The sequence below is a fragment of the Oppia nitens genome, unplaced genomic scaffold (assembly GCF_028296485.1).
Source record: "Oppia nitens isolate AA-2021 unplaced genomic scaffold, nextdenovo-longstitch-racon4-pilon3 scaffold19_pilon_pilon_pilon, whole genome shotgun sequence".
Classification (NCBI taxonomy): domain Eukaryota; kingdom Metazoa; phylum Arthropoda; class Arachnida; order Sarcoptiformes; family Oppiidae; genus Oppia; species Oppia nitens.
The window spans coordinates 454850-473212 of NW_026533198.1; the positions used below are offsets into that span (position 1 = coordinate 454850).

General features: G+C 27.8%; 3 protein-coding genes across 3 annotated transcripts; 2 read left to right on the plus strand and 1 right to left on the minus strand.

The window, feature by feature from the left end:
- The first annotated feature begins 3517 nt into the window (after nucleotides 1–3517).
- Nucleotides 3518–7756, plus strand: LOC128965997 (ATP-binding cassette sub-family D member 2-like). Its single transcript, XM_054312795.1, has 5 exons — nucleotides 3518–5660; nucleotides 6050–6215; nucleotides 6427–6521; nucleotides 6838–7214; nucleotides 7288–7756. Exons 1-5 carry the CDS (start codon nucleotides 4227–4229, stop codon nucleotides 7715–7717), a joined length of 2502 nt encoding a protein of 833 aa, XP_054168770.1. The 5' UTR covers nucleotides 3518–4226; the 3' UTR covers nucleotides 7718–7756.
- A 1195-nt stretch (nucleotides 7757–8951) lies between these two features.
- LOC128965998 (heat shock cognate 71 kDa protein-like) lies at nucleotides 8952–11339 on the minus strand. Its single transcript, XM_054312796.1, has one exon. It carries the CDS (start codon nucleotides 11085–11087, stop codon nucleotides 9114–9116), a length of 1974 nt encoding a protein of 657 aa, XP_054168771.1. The 5' UTR covers nucleotides 11088–11339; the 3' UTR covers nucleotides 8952–9113.
- A 2199-nt stretch (nucleotides 11340–13538) lies between these two features.
- Nucleotides 13539–16030, plus strand: LOC128965999 (serine/threonine-protein kinase Chk1-like). The gene is made up of 10 exons (XM_054312797.1): nucleotides 13539–13703; nucleotides 13859–13958; nucleotides 14059–14182; nucleotides 14293–14376; nucleotides 14473–14523; nucleotides 14627–14774; nucleotides 14906–15051; nucleotides 15141–15625; nucleotides 15699–15803; nucleotides 15914–16030. Exons 1-10 carry the CDS (start codon nucleotides 13609–13611, stop codon nucleotides 16028–16030), a joined length of 1455 nt encoding a protein of 484 aa, XP_054168772.1. The 5' UTR covers nucleotides 13539–13608.
- Nucleotides 16031–18363: the final 2333 nt, after the last annotated feature.

Consider the following 18363-nt stretch of genomic DNA (forward strand, 5'->3'; position numbering starts at 1 on the left):
AATAATTGAATACAAATTACTATTAATCATTATTCAATGCCAATGGCATCATCATCATCATATTGTATTATTATAATTTTATAATTTTTATAATTTAAATTTTACAAATTTATATAAATATTTTGGCACACAATATATATGCTAATTAAATTTGACTAATAATTTTTGTTGTTGTTGTTGTTTTAAATAACATGTTTTTCCAACTAATTCACAAATAATTAATAATGCTTTTATTTAGTAATTAATAATTATAATAATAATAATTGATAACTGTATGTTTGTTTGACACATACCAACAACAAAAATTAATTATATTATTTTATAATAAATATAATATATATTAGTTTAGTAATTCATCATTTTATTTAGATTATTATGAAATTGAATTTAATTTTGATTTTAAAAAAAACAATTTTAATCATATTATACAAAAAAACATTAATTTAATAAAAAACAATTCAATATACAGTATATACAAAATAATATTATTATTTTAAATAAATTCTAATTTTTAAAAAATAAAGTTTAATAGTTTACGATTAAAAAAATAGTTTTTTAAATTATATATAAATTTATATATATATATATATATATATTATTATACAATTATAATATAATAGACTTCACACACTTTTTTTTAGTAATGTTAAAAAAACTAAAATAGTGTTCAATAAACTTTAGATTACAATTAAGCTCCTGTATTATTATTATTATTATTATTATTTTTATTATTTAATAATGTCTACTAAAGTATACTAAAGTTAACTATTTTATATATATATATATATATGGCATATCTGATAGAGTTAGTACTAATAGTAGTATTCAATTATCTATCATCTAATGACAACACATCAACACAACGGCAAAAAAAATAAAACATTGAAATACTAGCACCAGATTTACTGTTCAAAAAAAAAGTAATTATCTTCTAATTACCCCAAAAAAACAGATGATAGACACACTGTTGTCTAAAGTGTCTGTTAATTATATATATAAATTTTATATTGTATAATATATATATATATATATTATATTAAACAAACAATTTGTCACTGAAAAAAAATAAAAATGGGATGAATTTTATTTTTTTGTTGTTGTATTATTGAAAATTCAATTTGAATTTACTAAAAAAAAACTAACTTTTATTTATATTATTTTTTAATACGTCTATTAAATAATAATTATAATTATTAAATCATTTAAACAGCAATGAGAAAGCATAATAGAAAATTTATTTAGTTTAGAGTTATTTAATAAATTATGTGAAATATATTTTTGTTTAATATATCAAGTTTAATATTAAATGAGAGTAAGAAAATAATTTTGATAATTATAATAATAATAATTCAGCTAAAAATTTTTGAAATTAGTTTTAAAGGTCATTCAATTCACTATTTACTTACACTTGTTTTAATTTGTTATCAATGAGATTCACACAAATAACTCAATAAACATTAATAATAATAATAATAATAATAATACTGTATATACCTGTGTATATGACTTAAAATATTTGGCACACTTTTAATGAAATTATTTTATTTTTATATATTACTATAAATATACTGTAAATCTTGTTTTTATATGCTATTAGTTTGCCTATCAATGTATTACTAAAATATTTATACACTGTATGTATGTATGTACGTGTGTGTGTGTGTGTGTGTGTGTGTGTGTGTGTGTGTGTGTGTGTGTGTGTGTGTGTGTGTGTGTGTGTGTGTGTGTGTGTGTGTGTGTGTGTGTGTGTGTGTGTGTGTAATATAGAGTGTATAATACAGTACAACAATAAAATTCAGAGTATATTTGCAGTTAGTTTCTTATCTCTTTAAATGTACTGTAAATTTAGGTACAGTATTATAAACACATAAACACAAATACACAGTAAATATACCTAAAATTATATATCAAATTGAATTTTATTGAATTAAATTTAAAGCCTAAATAAATTTTCAAAAAAATAAAATTGTGTTTAACAACGTTGAAGACTATCCTTTTTTTTTTGTTCAATAGAAGAAAAACAAATAATAGATATAAATATAACCAACAAAAAAATCTTATTACTGTAGTTTATAATATAGTTTTTATATATATATACCTGTATATTATAAATTTAAAGTATCTATATATATATATATATATTTATAGAGTATTTTTTATTTATAGGTATTACATATAATAAGTTATACTGTACTGTATATATATATACTATACCTTTCTCTATATATTTATATACAATATATTAAATTGTATTAAATTTACTCCTTTTTACCAATTTAGCAAAAAATAACTACATGTGCTCTCATATATATATAATTATATATCTATATATATAATATAACAGTAAACAAGAAATTCAACATTTTATTTAATAACACCACACAAAAAAATCATCAATAAAAAAATAATAGTAATAATAATAATTTTTTTTAAATATAATTTTTTAAATAATTTTGTTATATACTGTTAATATCATTTTACTGTATATTTTGTTATTTATCTATATTAGACATAAAGTAATTGTTTTTTTATTATTATTAATAAAAAATATATAACTTTTATTTTGCAAAACAAAACTTTTTATTATTATTATTTATTTCAAAGCCTGCGGCGGAACGGCTTTTCATGCGATTGGGAAATACAGTCTATCTATCTATCTATCTATCTGTGGCTATGCCTCTAAACGCTCAGGTAGTAGTAGTCCTCCTCACATTTAAAAAAACCTACCTGTGCCCACCACATCACCAACAACAACAAAAATCAATCACTATAAACATATATACAGGTAGTAGTAGTAGTAGTACTCTCTGTGTATGTGTATATCATTGTAGTAAATAGTTGTCAATAAGTTAACTATATTTTTTAACAATTTTATATTTATTTTTTTAAGTGACACTGCATTAGAAAAAAAAACTTTTTGTTGTTGTTTTTTTTGTTAATCACATAGACTTGTAATCATTAATTAAATGATAACTACAGGTATACTATACTGTATATACTATACACTGTAGTAATAATAATAAGTGTTTGTAATATACATTAAGTTTTTTTTCTTACTTATAGAGAGTTCATTAAACTCATTGTTAGTTAAAGTTTTTATTTTATTTTTAATAGTTTTTTTTCGGATGACATAGACATCCAATGTATGTATTAATTAATACATAATTTTTATTATTAAAAAAAATTGTTTTTACAAACAAACAAAATAATTATATTATTTTATATATTTGTTGTACATATGTGTATGTGATTTGTTTGATGCAATACCTGTGTGTGTGTGTGTGTGTGTGTTAGCTAACTGTGCTGTGTATGTGTGTCTATATGTGATGATCAATGAGCTCAACATAGCATACTGTACTATACTGTAAATATACATCACATATATGTTTAAACATACTGTACATACAGTAGACTAACTAAAGGATTATTTCAATACAGTATTGATGTATTAATATTAAAATGTTATGTTATATGAATTGCATTGACAGTAGAGTACAGTAACACTACTATTAAATACCAATACTAGTAGTGATAACTGTTGTCTCCTTTCAACACAACAACAACACACTTGTATTAAATCACTTAATATTTTAATTATAATAATAATAATAATAATATAACTGTTTTTAATAGTCACACCTAACTAACTGTATGTATGTATGTTTCAATCATATATTTATATACATATATACACAGTGTATATATAAATAACTAAAATAACTATTTTAATGGTGACATCAATATCCATGTATTACTACTAACTATAATTATTATAATAATCCCAATGACTGGTCGACCCCATTATCGGCACCGACATCATCATCATCATCGTAGTCGTCATCATCACCACCACAACCACCACCAGGTATAAGGTACTATAGCCCTTTCCCCACCACCACTACTACTACTACCCCTACCAACCGTGCGATAACACCATCGCTATTGACATCACACACGATATCGGATACCCGACAACAACGACAACGTGTTTGGTTTTTGACCGGTTTATTGTCCGGCAATTGTTGTGTGTTGTTTATGTTGTTGTTGATGACCAATGATTGTCCACTGATTGGATCCATTTAGTAGATCCGTGTGTCTGTGAAAGTCTTTTGAAGAGTGATCCACAAGAAGACGCCGTTGTCGGCCGGCATTTGTTTGCCAATTATTACTTAATTTGATTAATAAGTTTAGCCAACCCGACGACACAAAGACCACCATCACTGAAGATGACGACTGTTATGTCAAAGATGAAACAAATAACCGACAACTATGGACTGCCCAATCACTATCTGACCCGCGGGCTATCGTACGCCATATTTGCCGCCTATTTTGCCAAAATTGGTTATCCGTATATACGGAAAAGCATATCGTGTCTGTCATCGCAGGTCAAGTCGGCTCAGGACAAGATATCGACCACTAGCCCCGAAAAACAATCGTCGGCAGAGCCCGATTTGTTAGCCTCTGGATTGCGCCGGTCGTCGTCGATGCACGACTCGGCCGGCGGCGACTATCCGCCGGGATTAGGAGGACATCGGAAAAAAGATTCGTACAGTAATTTCGGACCAAAACGGGACAACTTTTTCGGCAAATTCGAAGAATTCTGTATACGAATGCTCTATAAATTTCAGTCCATTACCGGCGTTAACGTAACATTTATTGTACAACTAATCAAATTGATCCGTATTATGGTTCCCGGACTCAGGAGTGTCGAAGTATCACTACTAATACTCCATACAGTCAGCCTAATATCGCGAACATTTTTGTCCATCTATGTGGCCAATCTCGAGGGACAGGTAGTCAAATATATTGTCCGACGCGATATTGTCAACTTCGGTTGGATGCTATCCAAATGGCTGTTTGTGGCACTGCCGGCCACTTTTGTCAACTCGTTGATCCGTTTTCTCGAAAGTCAACTATCCTTAGCCTTCCGTACCCGACTGGTACGCTACGCCTACGAATTATACTTCAAAAACGAGACCTACTATGCCGTATCCAACTTAGACGGCCGACTGGAAAATGCCGACCACTCACTAACCGACGACATCACATCATTTTGTCAACATTGCGCTCATCTCTACTCACACGTAACCAAACCATTGCTCGATGTATGTGTCATATCATTTACATTGTTCCGTATGGCCCACTCAATGGGCGCCAACGGAATGCCCGGACCGCTAATGGCCTCCGTAGTCGTACTGTTTACGCACGGTATACTTCGCTGGTCGTCGCCTCGATTCGGCAAATTGGTTGCCGAAGAAGCCCGACGTAAAGGTTTCTTACGATTCATACACTCGCGTGTGATCGCCAACGCCGAAGAGATTGCCTTCTACGGCGGCCATCAGATCGAAATGAATATACTTCAGCGATCGTACAAAGAGTTGGCCCGTCAGATGAATGTCATATTCAATAAAAGACTTTGGTATATAATGTTGGAACAGTTTCTCATGAAGTATGTCTGGAGCGCTACCGGTATGGTCATCATTGCCGTACCGGTAATGACTGGTATGTCGATGCCTGCCAGCGAAGATGGTGGAGGTGGAGGAGATCATCACCGGCCCAGCGATGATGTCAGCGAACGGACACAGTATATGACAACCGCTAAGAATATATTGATTTCCGGTGCCGACGCTCTCGAGCGACTACTTTCATCCTATAAAGAGGTAATATATTTGTTGATGTCTTTTGAAATTATTTTTATTATTTTTATTTATTTTTTCGTTGAAAATCTTTATATATTTTATTTATATCAATGGTTTCACAATTTTATAAATTTTTAATTTATGGTTAGTTTGTTAGTTGTTTAAAAAAAAGTAGTTTCTAAACAAACAAACAAATAATTTATTTATTTGAAACTTTTTTGTTTTTTTAGGTACAAATAATAAATAATATTTTCAAAATTTATTGTTTGTTTAGTTTGACTTTAATTTTTATTTAGTATCCATTAATCATATTTATAATAAAAAAAACAGTTGACTTACAATTGTCCTATGATTTATTATTATACACTTTAACTTATGTACTGATTTTTTTTTGATTACCCGATTAATAGGTTACCGAATTGGCCGGCTATACGGGTCGGGTGGCCAAAATGTTGACCGTTTTCGAGGAGGTCAGTCAGGGAAAGTTCAAGCGTACGATAGCTAAGTCATCGAATAAATTGAAAAAATCTAATCAATCTTTCCTATCATTTAATGACGGAATGCCTGAAATAAAAGGTTTGTTTGATTTTTTTTTTTTTAAATAATTTAATTGAATATTACTCGTAATTTTCTGAGATAACATTGTTTTTAGTGTATGTTTTGTTGAACTTTAAACTACTGTATTACGTGTGTGCGTGTCTATTAAATTTTTATATTATAATAATAATAATAAAGTAATTAAAACTATTTAATAATTTTCGTGTAATATTTTTATTTGTATATACAGGTCAAGTGATTGAAGTAAACGGTTACATACGGTTGGAAAATATGCCTATAATTACACCCAATTGCGATGTAGTTGTTCCCAGTCTATCATTTACGGTAAATACAGTTTATTTTATGTTTAAATTAAATTCAAAAAAGTTTTTTTTATATAATATGCAAATTAATTAATTATTTAATTACAAATACAAATTGCTATAACAATTATATAGTTTCTTAATAGGTGTGAAAAATTACTATAAATTTTTTTTAGTAGTATTAAGTAATTAAAAACAATTACCGTAAAAATGCTATTATATAGGAAATTACACTAATTTTTCTAAATAGCAATTACTTTATTTGTTTGCTTTTAATTACTTTATTATAATAAAGTTTTATAAATATATATTTTTTATATTATAATATATCAATTAAGATGACAACTGATATGCATTTGTTGATAACTGGTCCGAACGGTTGCGGTAAAAGTTCACTGTTTCGTATACTGGCCGGACTGTGGCCAACATTTAGCGGTAAACTGGAACATCCGGAATCCAAGCAAATGTTTTATATACCGCAGCGACCGTATATGTCGTTGGGTTCGCTAAGAGATCAAGTTATATATCCGGATGATTGGGAAACGATGCAAAGCAAGGGTATTACCGATGAAGATCTGATGGAAATACTAATTCAGGTACACCTCAAGCATATTGTCATTCGCGAAGGCGGTTGGAATGCTAGCGGAGACTGGAAGGACATACTCAGCGGCGGTGAGAAGCAACGTATGGGAATGGCTAGACTTTTCTATCACAGGTACTTTGACCTTTGACCCTATAACCTCCTACTTTTTATTTATAATTGATTGTAATTATTAATTTTTTTTAAGACCTCAATTTGCATTACTGGATGAGTGCACGAGTGCCGTATCCATTGATGTCGAAAGTCAAGTCTATCAGACAGCCAAAGATATGGGCATATCGTTGATAACGATAACACACAGACCATCGCTATGGAAATTTCATACACATCTACTGCAGTTCGATGGCGAAGGAGGTTGGCGTCTGGAACCGTTGGATACATCAACTCGTTTGACACTGAGAGAAGAAAAAGAAAAACTAGAGTCATCACTGGGAGGTGTTCCCAAAATGCAAAACCGATTGCAAGAGTTGTGTTCAATTCTAGGCGAAGACAGTGTACTACTTCTACGCAAAAGTGACGACGACTGCCATTCGACGCATTCGAGTTCGCAAAAATCAGAAGATTCCGCTGAAGACATGTCTGACAATACCAGTCATGTCAGTACTCTTTCCGATTGATTATTATTATTATTATTATTAAGTTATTATAAACTCAATACAAAATATTAATAAATAAATTGATTCATTGATTGATTAGACGGAAAACAAATTAAATCATACAATTGATAACAAAAATTTCATAACATATACCTAAATATTTATAAAATTATTTTTTAAGCACACATTTTATTATAGCTAATTTTTTATATAGAAAATTATTATTATTATTATTAGTTTTATTGGTTTAGATTTTATTTGTTTGTTTTTATTTAAAAAAACTTAATTTTATCCAATTGTTTGTTTTTTATTAATTAATTAGTTTTTAATGATTTTTATTATTATTATGATTATTAAAGCTGTGATAATTGCACACACAAACACATAAATTTTTGATTGTCAATTATGTTTATGTTTATTTTATTATTATTTTTTTTTTGGTTTTATATATATCAATATATTTGTTTGTTGATATATTCATAGAAATTCATCAAAAATACTATATTATTAATAATTTGTATAATAATTATAATATGTTATGAGTTTTTTTTAAATAATAATTATTATTAGATAGCAATTAAAATAATTAATTAATTCAAACAATTTAAATGGTAAGTCTATTTAAGACTAATTTAATGGTATATCATATCGTATATGATATATATATATAGATTTAATTAATATGTATTAATTTGATTATACAATTTACGGTAATTAATTCAAACAAATATTTATATACATAGAAAATTTTATAGAAATACTTGTAATTTATTATATTTACAATATAATTATTGTACCGAAAAAAAATTTGTTTACTATTGATTGTTGTATTTTTTAAAAAATATTTTGTTATTCAAAATGATTGCTTAAAAATAATTTATAATTATTAACTAATCTAAATAAATCTAATTATAATTTATAAATATGAATACATTAAATAAAACAATTAATTAAATGAAATAATTAAATAAATAAAAAATTTTAAATAAGCAAAAATTTATTATTAATTAAATAAAAAAAAACCTTTTTTTTTAGTTAGTTAGTTTAATGTAGTAAACAATTTACATAAAACAATATTTTTTAATTAAAGTATACGAATGTATTTTAAATATACAAATCAATAATAATAATAATAATAATAACATAAAAATCATTTTTTTAATCAAACATTTAAAGAGAGAAAAATACATTATAATAATAATAATAAATTAATTAACTAATAGTAGTTTTTTTTTTGAATAGCTAATGAATGACTAAATATATAATAATAATATTAATATTAATATAATGAGGAGATGAATATTATTAATTAGATATCAATAGTAATAGTAATATATATAAAAAAACAATAAACAAATCAATTGATAACAATTTTGTTTTGTGTATCGTGTGTTTGGTGGTGGTGACGTGATTTAGTTTAGTCGACCTCCTCGATAGTCGGTCCGGCACCAGCGCCGGCACCGGGAGTCGGACCACCAGCACCAGCGCCTGGTGCACCGGGAAAGCCTTCAGGCATACCGCCGGGCATACCTCCGGGCATACCGCCAGCGCTTTGATATAGTTTAGTCATTATTGGATTGCATAGGCCTTCCAATTCTTTTTGTTTGTGTTCAAATTCTTCCTTTTCGGCCAAAGTATTTGCGTCCAACCATTTGATAATATCATTGACTTTGTCCAAGACTTTGGTCCTGTCTTCTTCACTGATCTTATCCTTGAGTTTTTCATCTTCGATGGCCTGTTTGATATTATAGGCATACGATTCCAGACCATTGCGAGCCGTAATCTTTTCCTTAACCTTTTCGTCTTCGTCTTTATAGGATTCGGCTTCTTTGACCATTCGCTCGATATCCTCCTTCGACAGTCGTCCCTTATCGTTGGTAATGGTAATCTTGTTTTCTTTACCGGTACTCTTATCAGCGGCGGATACATTCAATATACCGTTGGCATCGATATCGAAAGTGACCTCAATCTGGGGTACACCACGCGGTGCGGGCGGAATGCCGGCCAATTCAAATTTGCCCAACAAATTGTTATCTTTGGTCATGGCACGTTCGCCTTCGAACACCTGAATCAGTACGCCGGGCTGATTGTCCGAATAGGTGGTAAACGTTTGGGTTTGTCGGGTCGGGATAGTTGTATTACGTTTGATTAGGGCAGTCATTACACCGCCAGCGGTTTCAATGCCCAACGACAGGGGCGTAACATCCAGAAGCAGCAGATCCTGAACGGCTTCGCTTTTATCACCGGACAAAATGGCCGCCTGAACGGCTGCACCATAGGCTACGGCTTCATCGGGATTGATACTCTTGTTCAACTCTTTACCATTGAACAGATCCTGTAGGAGTTTCTGGATTTTCGGAATACGAGTGGATCCGCCAACCAATACAACCTCTTGGATCTGTCCTTTGTCTAGTTTGGCATCTCTTAGGGCTTTCTCGACCGGTTCGAGTGTACCTCTGAACAGATCGGCATTCAATTCCTCGAATCGGGCTCTGGTTATTGTCGAATAAAAGTCGACGCCTTCGAACAGCGAATCGATTTCAATGGACGCCTGGGTTGACGACGATAGGGTTCGTTTCGCCCGTTCGCACGATGTCCTCAGCCGACGCAACGCACGCTTATTGACTGTCAAATCTTTTTTGTGTTTACGTTTGAATTCTTGAACAAAATGGTTGACCATACGATTGTCGAAATCTTCGCCACCCAAATGGGTGTCGCCGGCAGTCGATTTGACTTCAAATATACCGTCATCGATGGTCAATACGGACACATCGAAAGTACCGCCGCCTAAGTCAAAGATCAATATATTTCGTTCGCCGGTACCCTTCTTGTCCAAACCGTAGGCAATGGCCGCCGCTGTCGGCTCATTGATAATACGCAAGACATTCAGGCCGGCAATAACGCCGGCATCTTTGGTAGCCTGACGTTGGCTATCGTTGAAATAGGCGGGAACAGTGACCACTGCATTGTTAATAGTCGATCCCAGATAGGCTTCGGCAATCTCTTTCATCTTAACCAAAACCATCGATGATATCTCTTCGGGAAAGAATAACTTACTTTCGCCTTTATATTCGACTTTGATCTTCGGTTTTCCCGATTCTTGGACAACATCGAACGGCCAGTGTTTCATATCGGACTGTACCGATGAGTCATCGAAACGGCGGCCAATCAACCGTTTGGCATCGAATACCGTATTCGACGGATTCATGGCCACCTGATTTTTGGCCGCATCACCAATCAGACGTTCGGTATCGGTAAACGCCACATACGACGGTGTCGTACGGTTTCCCTGATCGTTGGCAATGATCTCAACTTTTCCGTGTTGAAAGACACCGACACACGAGTAAGTGGTTCCCAAATCGATACCAATTGCTGTACCTTTTGCTGCCATTATTTTTGATAAGCGGTTTGTAGTCTTTTTCGGGTAATTAATCGGTTAGTTATTATAATCACTTTTGAAATAAATATTTTTCGGGTAATCAAACAATTCAATTGAATTTGATATACACTTCAATCAAATGGACTCTAAATTAGTACTAAAAATAAATTGACTGACAATGTGTTCAACAGTGGAAAAAATCAATGCCTTTATATCTAATAGTATTGAAATAGTAGTATATATTCTAGTATTTAATACTAATTTCTATACACTTCTAGAATGTTCTCTAAAAGTACAATACTATTAGTCAACCCACAAAACTTGCCAAACAATCAATAACGTCCCAAAGGGGATGTATTTTCATTGATTGTTTAAGTGGGGGGTTTTATATTCAATTATGATTATAATATCAAGTTAATGTATTCGATAATATCCAAACGTACATTGTGTACATGTAATAAAACGTCACTGACATTCTAGAACATTCTAGAATAAATTAGCAGGGTTGGCCCCAAGGTGATAAATAAAAAAATGTTTTTCAAGTATAACAATGTATAATACATGACCAATTTTTTTAAAAAAATAATATTGATATATAATACACAATAATAATGGTTAGTTAAAAATTAATATAGATTTAATATAATGATTAATTATTTGTTTCAAACATATTTATTTTTGTATATTTTATTTCTAATTTTTTATTTAAAAAAAACAATTATAGGGTTTTATTTACTTTTGGATTTATTAATCTAAACATAATTTAAAACTAATAATTTTTTTTTAGAAAAATAAAGATATAATTTACATTATGTTATGTATAAAAAAATATATAAAAATTATATCTTTATATTAGGTTTAGGTTAAGCGGAACAACAATGTGGGACCTAAAAGTATAGAACACCCCCCTAAAAAAATGAATTTTTTAAATTCAATATGATATCAATTATCATCATATTATTAATAAAATAAATTTTTTAGAAATTTTCTAAATAATTGTTTTATTTAATTTTTATTGGAAATATAAAATTTATTTTTAGTTGTATTTTTCCAACCATACCTAACATTGCACTACATGTACAGTACATTTAACCGGTATTTTAGACAATAAAATAATGGATAATATTATAGATTTTAATTTTTTACATTAAGTGACGTCACATTCACTGTATATTTTTCAATGAAGTAACACACTGTGTGTGTGTGTGTCATAAATATACACTGTATTTACAGTACATGTATTACTACACCATTTAAAAAAAATTGTTTAAAAAATTTTTTTTTTACACTTTATATTTGTAATAAATATATTTACTGGAAATTGAAAAAACAAATTTTGAAACTTAAAAATAAATAGTAAATAATTATAATAATAATAATAGAAAAACATTGACATGCTTAAAATAAAATTTATTATTTTTTTATTTTTTTAGCACAATAATTTATTTTTAATTTATGCGTAAATATTTTTAGGGTTTATTTATTTTATTATTTTTTAATTAGCGTGTGCGTATTTGCTATATATATATATATAAATTAATATATATTATATACAATGATTATTTTTATTTACTAAAAAAGAGAAAATTTTCAATAATATTTTTCAATTAAATATTACAAAAATAAATAAAAAAACAATTCAAGTATATATCATAAATAAGTAAAACATTTTAGTTTATATTATACTGTAAAAAAAAATGAATCATCATATTAATCAAATAAATTTTATCATTTAATAGTTTTAAAAAAAATTAGATTAACAAAAAAATGTACATGTTATGTTTAATATTAATATATTATTGTATGTATTAATATCATATCATATTATTTAAAAAAAATTAACAATTTTTTTTTATAGAAAATTATATACTGATATCTATATATTTAAAATGTTGCTTAAAATAGCGATAATTTTTTGTTTAATTAAAATAAATTAAAATATAAATTTTTAATTGTTAAATAAAAATTAAAATATAAATTATTAATTGTTAAATAAAAATTAAATTGTTAAATTATCTCAACAACAACAAAAATTAACATGTACATTTTTTAGTCATCAAAAATTATTACTGTATTATCTATAAATAACACACACATACATACACACACACAGAGTGTATAAATTATAGGGACGTAATTACTGTACAAATTAGTTATTTAATATTAAAAATACAATGATGTCATTTGAATTAAATAAAAAAAAACAAATGCATTCATCTGATTGGTCACCCAATAGTCTAATCTATCATCTGATTGGTCATTCAATTGGCTTTCATTATATATACACTTGTATTATATAATAATAATTAGCGGCAAATAAAATGTTTAGTTTTTTTATTGTGTTTTTAATTAATTAATTAATTAAGTATTAAATTATTATATAAACAATAGTTTTATTTTTAAAAAAAGTTAATTAATAGTTATTATTGTTTATATAAAAAACCAATTGTTTGGATCAATTGGATTGATTGAAGTGATTCATCGACAAAGACATTGATTTACTATATATTATTGTTGGCCGTCATTACCACCGATGATGACAATGATGACCGAGTCGTCGCCGATGTCCACCGAGTTTGTCAAAGGCTGGATATTGTCGACACCACTCGGCGAAGGACACTTTGGCCAGTAAGTCGTTGTCCGCCGATGATTACCGATCAATGGGACCAATTGATTGATTACCAATCGCTGCTATTATGATATCATATAAGGATCTAATGATTTAGTTTATGATATATAAAACTATACATAAGTTTTGTTTTTGTTTGTTTGTTTGACCGCAGAGTTTGGCTACTGGTCAACAACGAAACCGACGAGTGTGTGGCCGCCAAAGTGATTGACTTAAGCAAACATCCCGAAGCCAAGACTAGTTTAACCAAAGAAGTTAGTTATTACTGTCTATTATTGTATAGATTTTTTGTTGTCTTTTACTAATTAATTATCACTTTTGTTTGTTTGATTTGATCCCCAATTATATCTTAAGATATGTTTTCATAAGAAACTAAATCACGAGAATATTATCAAATTTATTGGCCACCGAACCGACGAAACTATTGAATATATATTCTTGGAGTACGCCTCCGGTGGCGAACTATTTGACCGAATTGGTAATAATTATCGTTAATATATATATGTGTTTTATTTTTTTGTTTGTACGGTAATTATTAACCGAAAATTTTTTGTTTGTTTGTTTAATGATTACGGGATGAACTTTCAGAGCCCGACATAGGAATGGACACCAGTTTAGCCCATCGTTTCTTCGCACAGATCATTGCCGGAGTCGAGTATTTGCATTCAAAGGGTAATTAATTATCCGTTAAAAATAAACTAATAGTTAAAATAATTTGTTTTTTAATTTTTAAAAACTAATAATGTCTTATCCACAAAATTTTTATAGGTATTGTTCACAGAGATCTTAAACCAGAAAACATATTACTCGATGAAAATGGTTTGAAATGATATTTTTTTTAATAATTATCACATTATAGTATCGTATAAACAGTATATAATTTTTTTTTAAAAATATTTTTTGTTATCAACAAAAAAATTAGATAACATAAAGATATGTGACTTTGAAATGTCTACACTATTCCTATATTCGGGTGTCGAGCGTCTAGTGAACAGCACTAGCGGAACAGTTCCCTATATGGCACCCGAAATATTTACACAAAAACAAGTTAAGGCCGCACCGATCGATATGTAAGCGATAGTTAGTTTATTTTTATTTTTTTTCGGTCAACTTTATATACATATTAAAAATCAATTGTTTGTTTGTTTTTTATATATATCCCGATATATATGTATATATATATATATATAATATATTGTAGTTGGAGTTGTGGCGTAATACTGGTCACTCTGTTAGCCGGCGAACTTCCATGGGATCAGCCGACCGACGATTGCGAAGCCTATCGGGATTGGATTGATTCGGATATAACATCGTATCCCTGGAATAAAATCGATAGCTTAGTATTGTGTGAGTGTTTTTTCGAGAGAGAGAGAGAGATTCAATAATTTTTAATAATTACCGATTTTTAACTTTTTTTTTAAACAATTATTTTATAGCATTACTGCGTAAGATATTGTGTCCAAATGTTACAAAACGCTATACACTGACACAAATCCGCAATCATCACTGGTTTAAGAAGTGGTCGAAAAATAATGAGAATCACCAATTAGATGACGACGGCGACGGCCAGGGATATAAAAGACGGCGCTTAGCCGACTCTGATGTGTCGACGGCGGGGACGGCAGTAGTCTCATCGGTCTCCCAACCGAGCGATGTCCTAATGAACAGTCAACTATCGGTGTGGATGACCAACAAAGACAACAACAACAAACACAAGTCGTTTTCACAGCCGACAGCCGTCGACAATATGATACTGAATACCCAATTGACACCATTCGGCAATTCGCAGAGTGTCTACCAGAGACTAGTCAAACGGATGACCCGTTTCTTTACGAACAGGGATTCAAATCAGACATTCCGGCGTCTGAAACATGTTTTCGATGAAAGAAATTATACCCTAAAGACACCGTTACCAACACAAGTAATATATTAATAATAATTATTTAAATTATAGTTTTTTTTAAATTTATTATTATAAACCTATTGACTACTAGTTTACTATATCGACTAATGATAAGAGAGGAATGCCGTTAGTGTTTAGCGCCAACATTATTGAGATGAATCCGAGCAATATATTAGTAGATTTTCGTTTAATGAAAGTAAGTTTTTTTGAAATGAAATTAATTGTTTGTTTTTTTTAATGGTAATTGTAATTAAAAAATTTTAATACATTTTGTTTGTTTGTTTTGTTTTGTTAATAAAAAAAAAGGGCAACGGAATTGAATTTAAAAGACATTTCATTAGTATACGCAATGATATCAACGATATTGTAGTTAAGGGACCCATTACTTGGCCCATTGCCTGTGCAACCCATACATTGCCATAAAAAATGATTGATTGATTGTTTTTATTGTATTTTTTTTATATTATAGTTATATATATATATATTTATGCATGTATAACTAAAAATTGTTAATTTTGTTTATATTGTTATTTTTTTTAAATGCCAAACTATTGTGTGTGAATTATGTACCGTAATATCAATTGCCGTAAAAAAAGATAATAATAATAATAATAAATGTAATTTGATTTAATTTGATAAGAAATATTTTGAATAATTAAAATTGATTTTTTTGTTGTTGAAAAAATATACATACTGTATAAATGTCTATAATTATTTTTATTTTTTAAAAAAAATTAATATATTAAATAAATATTACCAATAATTTTTTTTTGAATGTCTAGAATTACGACATCGTTGTTCAAATAGCTAAAAAAATAATAATATTTTTTATTGATTTATCTAATTAATATTGTATTGTATTTTAATGTTATTGTTATATGTTAGAAAATAATAATAATTTATAATTTTTATTAGTTTATTTTCTATAGCAAATTGATTATAATAATTATTATTATAGTATATATGTATCAAAATATATTTTTTTTTTTTCAATAGAAAAACTTTACATATGATTGCATAGTGATTATAGTATAGTATTGTTTAATAATAAAAAAAATAATCTATAAATTTAAAGAAACCTATTATTATTATTTTAGTTATTATTAGTCAATGAATTTGTGGTATTTTATTTCACTGTATTGTAATTATAATTATCGATTTTTTTGTCAATAAATATATATAATAAAAATAATAATATGTAAATATATAATTTTAATTTATATAATTTGTAACATATATTATTTTACATTGTTATTATTATTATTATTAATTTATTTGTGATCATAAATAATAATCATATTATTATTTATAGAAATTTATTTTTTTATTGATATATAACTACTTTTTTTATACATATTATAAAATATTAATTTTTTATTGATATATAATTTATATAAATATATATATATATATATTATACAATATTAATTTTTTACATTTTTATTAGTATTATTTTCGGGGCAATAATAAGTTGTTAATACATTAGTTGACTTGAAATATATAATAAAATAAAATAAAGTTAAATATTTTTAATTAGTTAATTAATTAAATATGTATAAAAATTTAATTGTTTTACCTATTTTATTTAAATTATCAAGACAAATTTATATTGAGAAAAATTTTGAATTTTTTTTGAACCAAGTTTGCCAAACATATAATCAACAAGAAATACTATACACTAATCTAATTAATAGTTCATTAATTAATAAATATTTTAAAAATCATTGTAATAGTAATAATAATAATTGTTTAACATATAGTTTAGATAAATTAAATTTTGATAATTTTCTAAAAGTTACTAAAAATAATAATTTTAATAATAATGTGAAAAAAATTCATTTGATAATTGAGTTCAATAGTGAACAAGAATTTAGTAATAATAATAATAATAATAAAATTATTGATAATTACATTTAACAGTTATATTTCAATGAAAACTAATATTAATTTTATTCTAGTATTGAAAAGTGATTTACTTCCGGATCTAGAGTTAAAAATCTATGAAAAATTTAAAGATTTTCGTTGTCTTATCATTAGATATGTCAGTGATTTGACTGATGTTACGGTTTCATACATCAGACCCGTCATCAATGGTTGTCATTCATATAATGGTATATTGTATTCAATGGATCCCAATGTTAGACAAATGTTGACATCAAGTGTTTGCAATCTTAATGGTACTCAACTAAAAGTTGTTGTCAATAATGTAAGTATTTTTTTTTTAATTAAATTGATTTTTTTAATATACAATTTTATTATATTTGATAACTTTTTAAAAAAAATAAATTATTTATTTAATTAATTAATTAATTTCGTAAAGAATATGCCGTATTGTAATGTTGTGTATGAATCGGGAAAATACATAATGAATGAATCAATTGAAGGGAAAATGATTGAACTTTTAGCCAAACATTTCAATTTTAATTACCGACTAATTTATGCCAACCAAAGCTGGGGTAGTCTACTAAATGGTGTTTGGATAGGAACTGTTGGCTATTTATATAATAAGGTATTTATAACTAATAATAATAATTATTATTATTATTATTACCGGTATATTGTATTGTACGGTAATATAAAATATAATTAATTAATTTATAATAAAAACTAATTTATAATATTTTTTAATTTAAAGACAGCAGATATTGGCATTTGTGTGGTAACACTAAATGAAAACCGATTCAAAGCGGCCGACTTTACCAAAGCCTATATCTACGATCCGCTAACATTTGTAACCATAAAACCGGGACATAAGT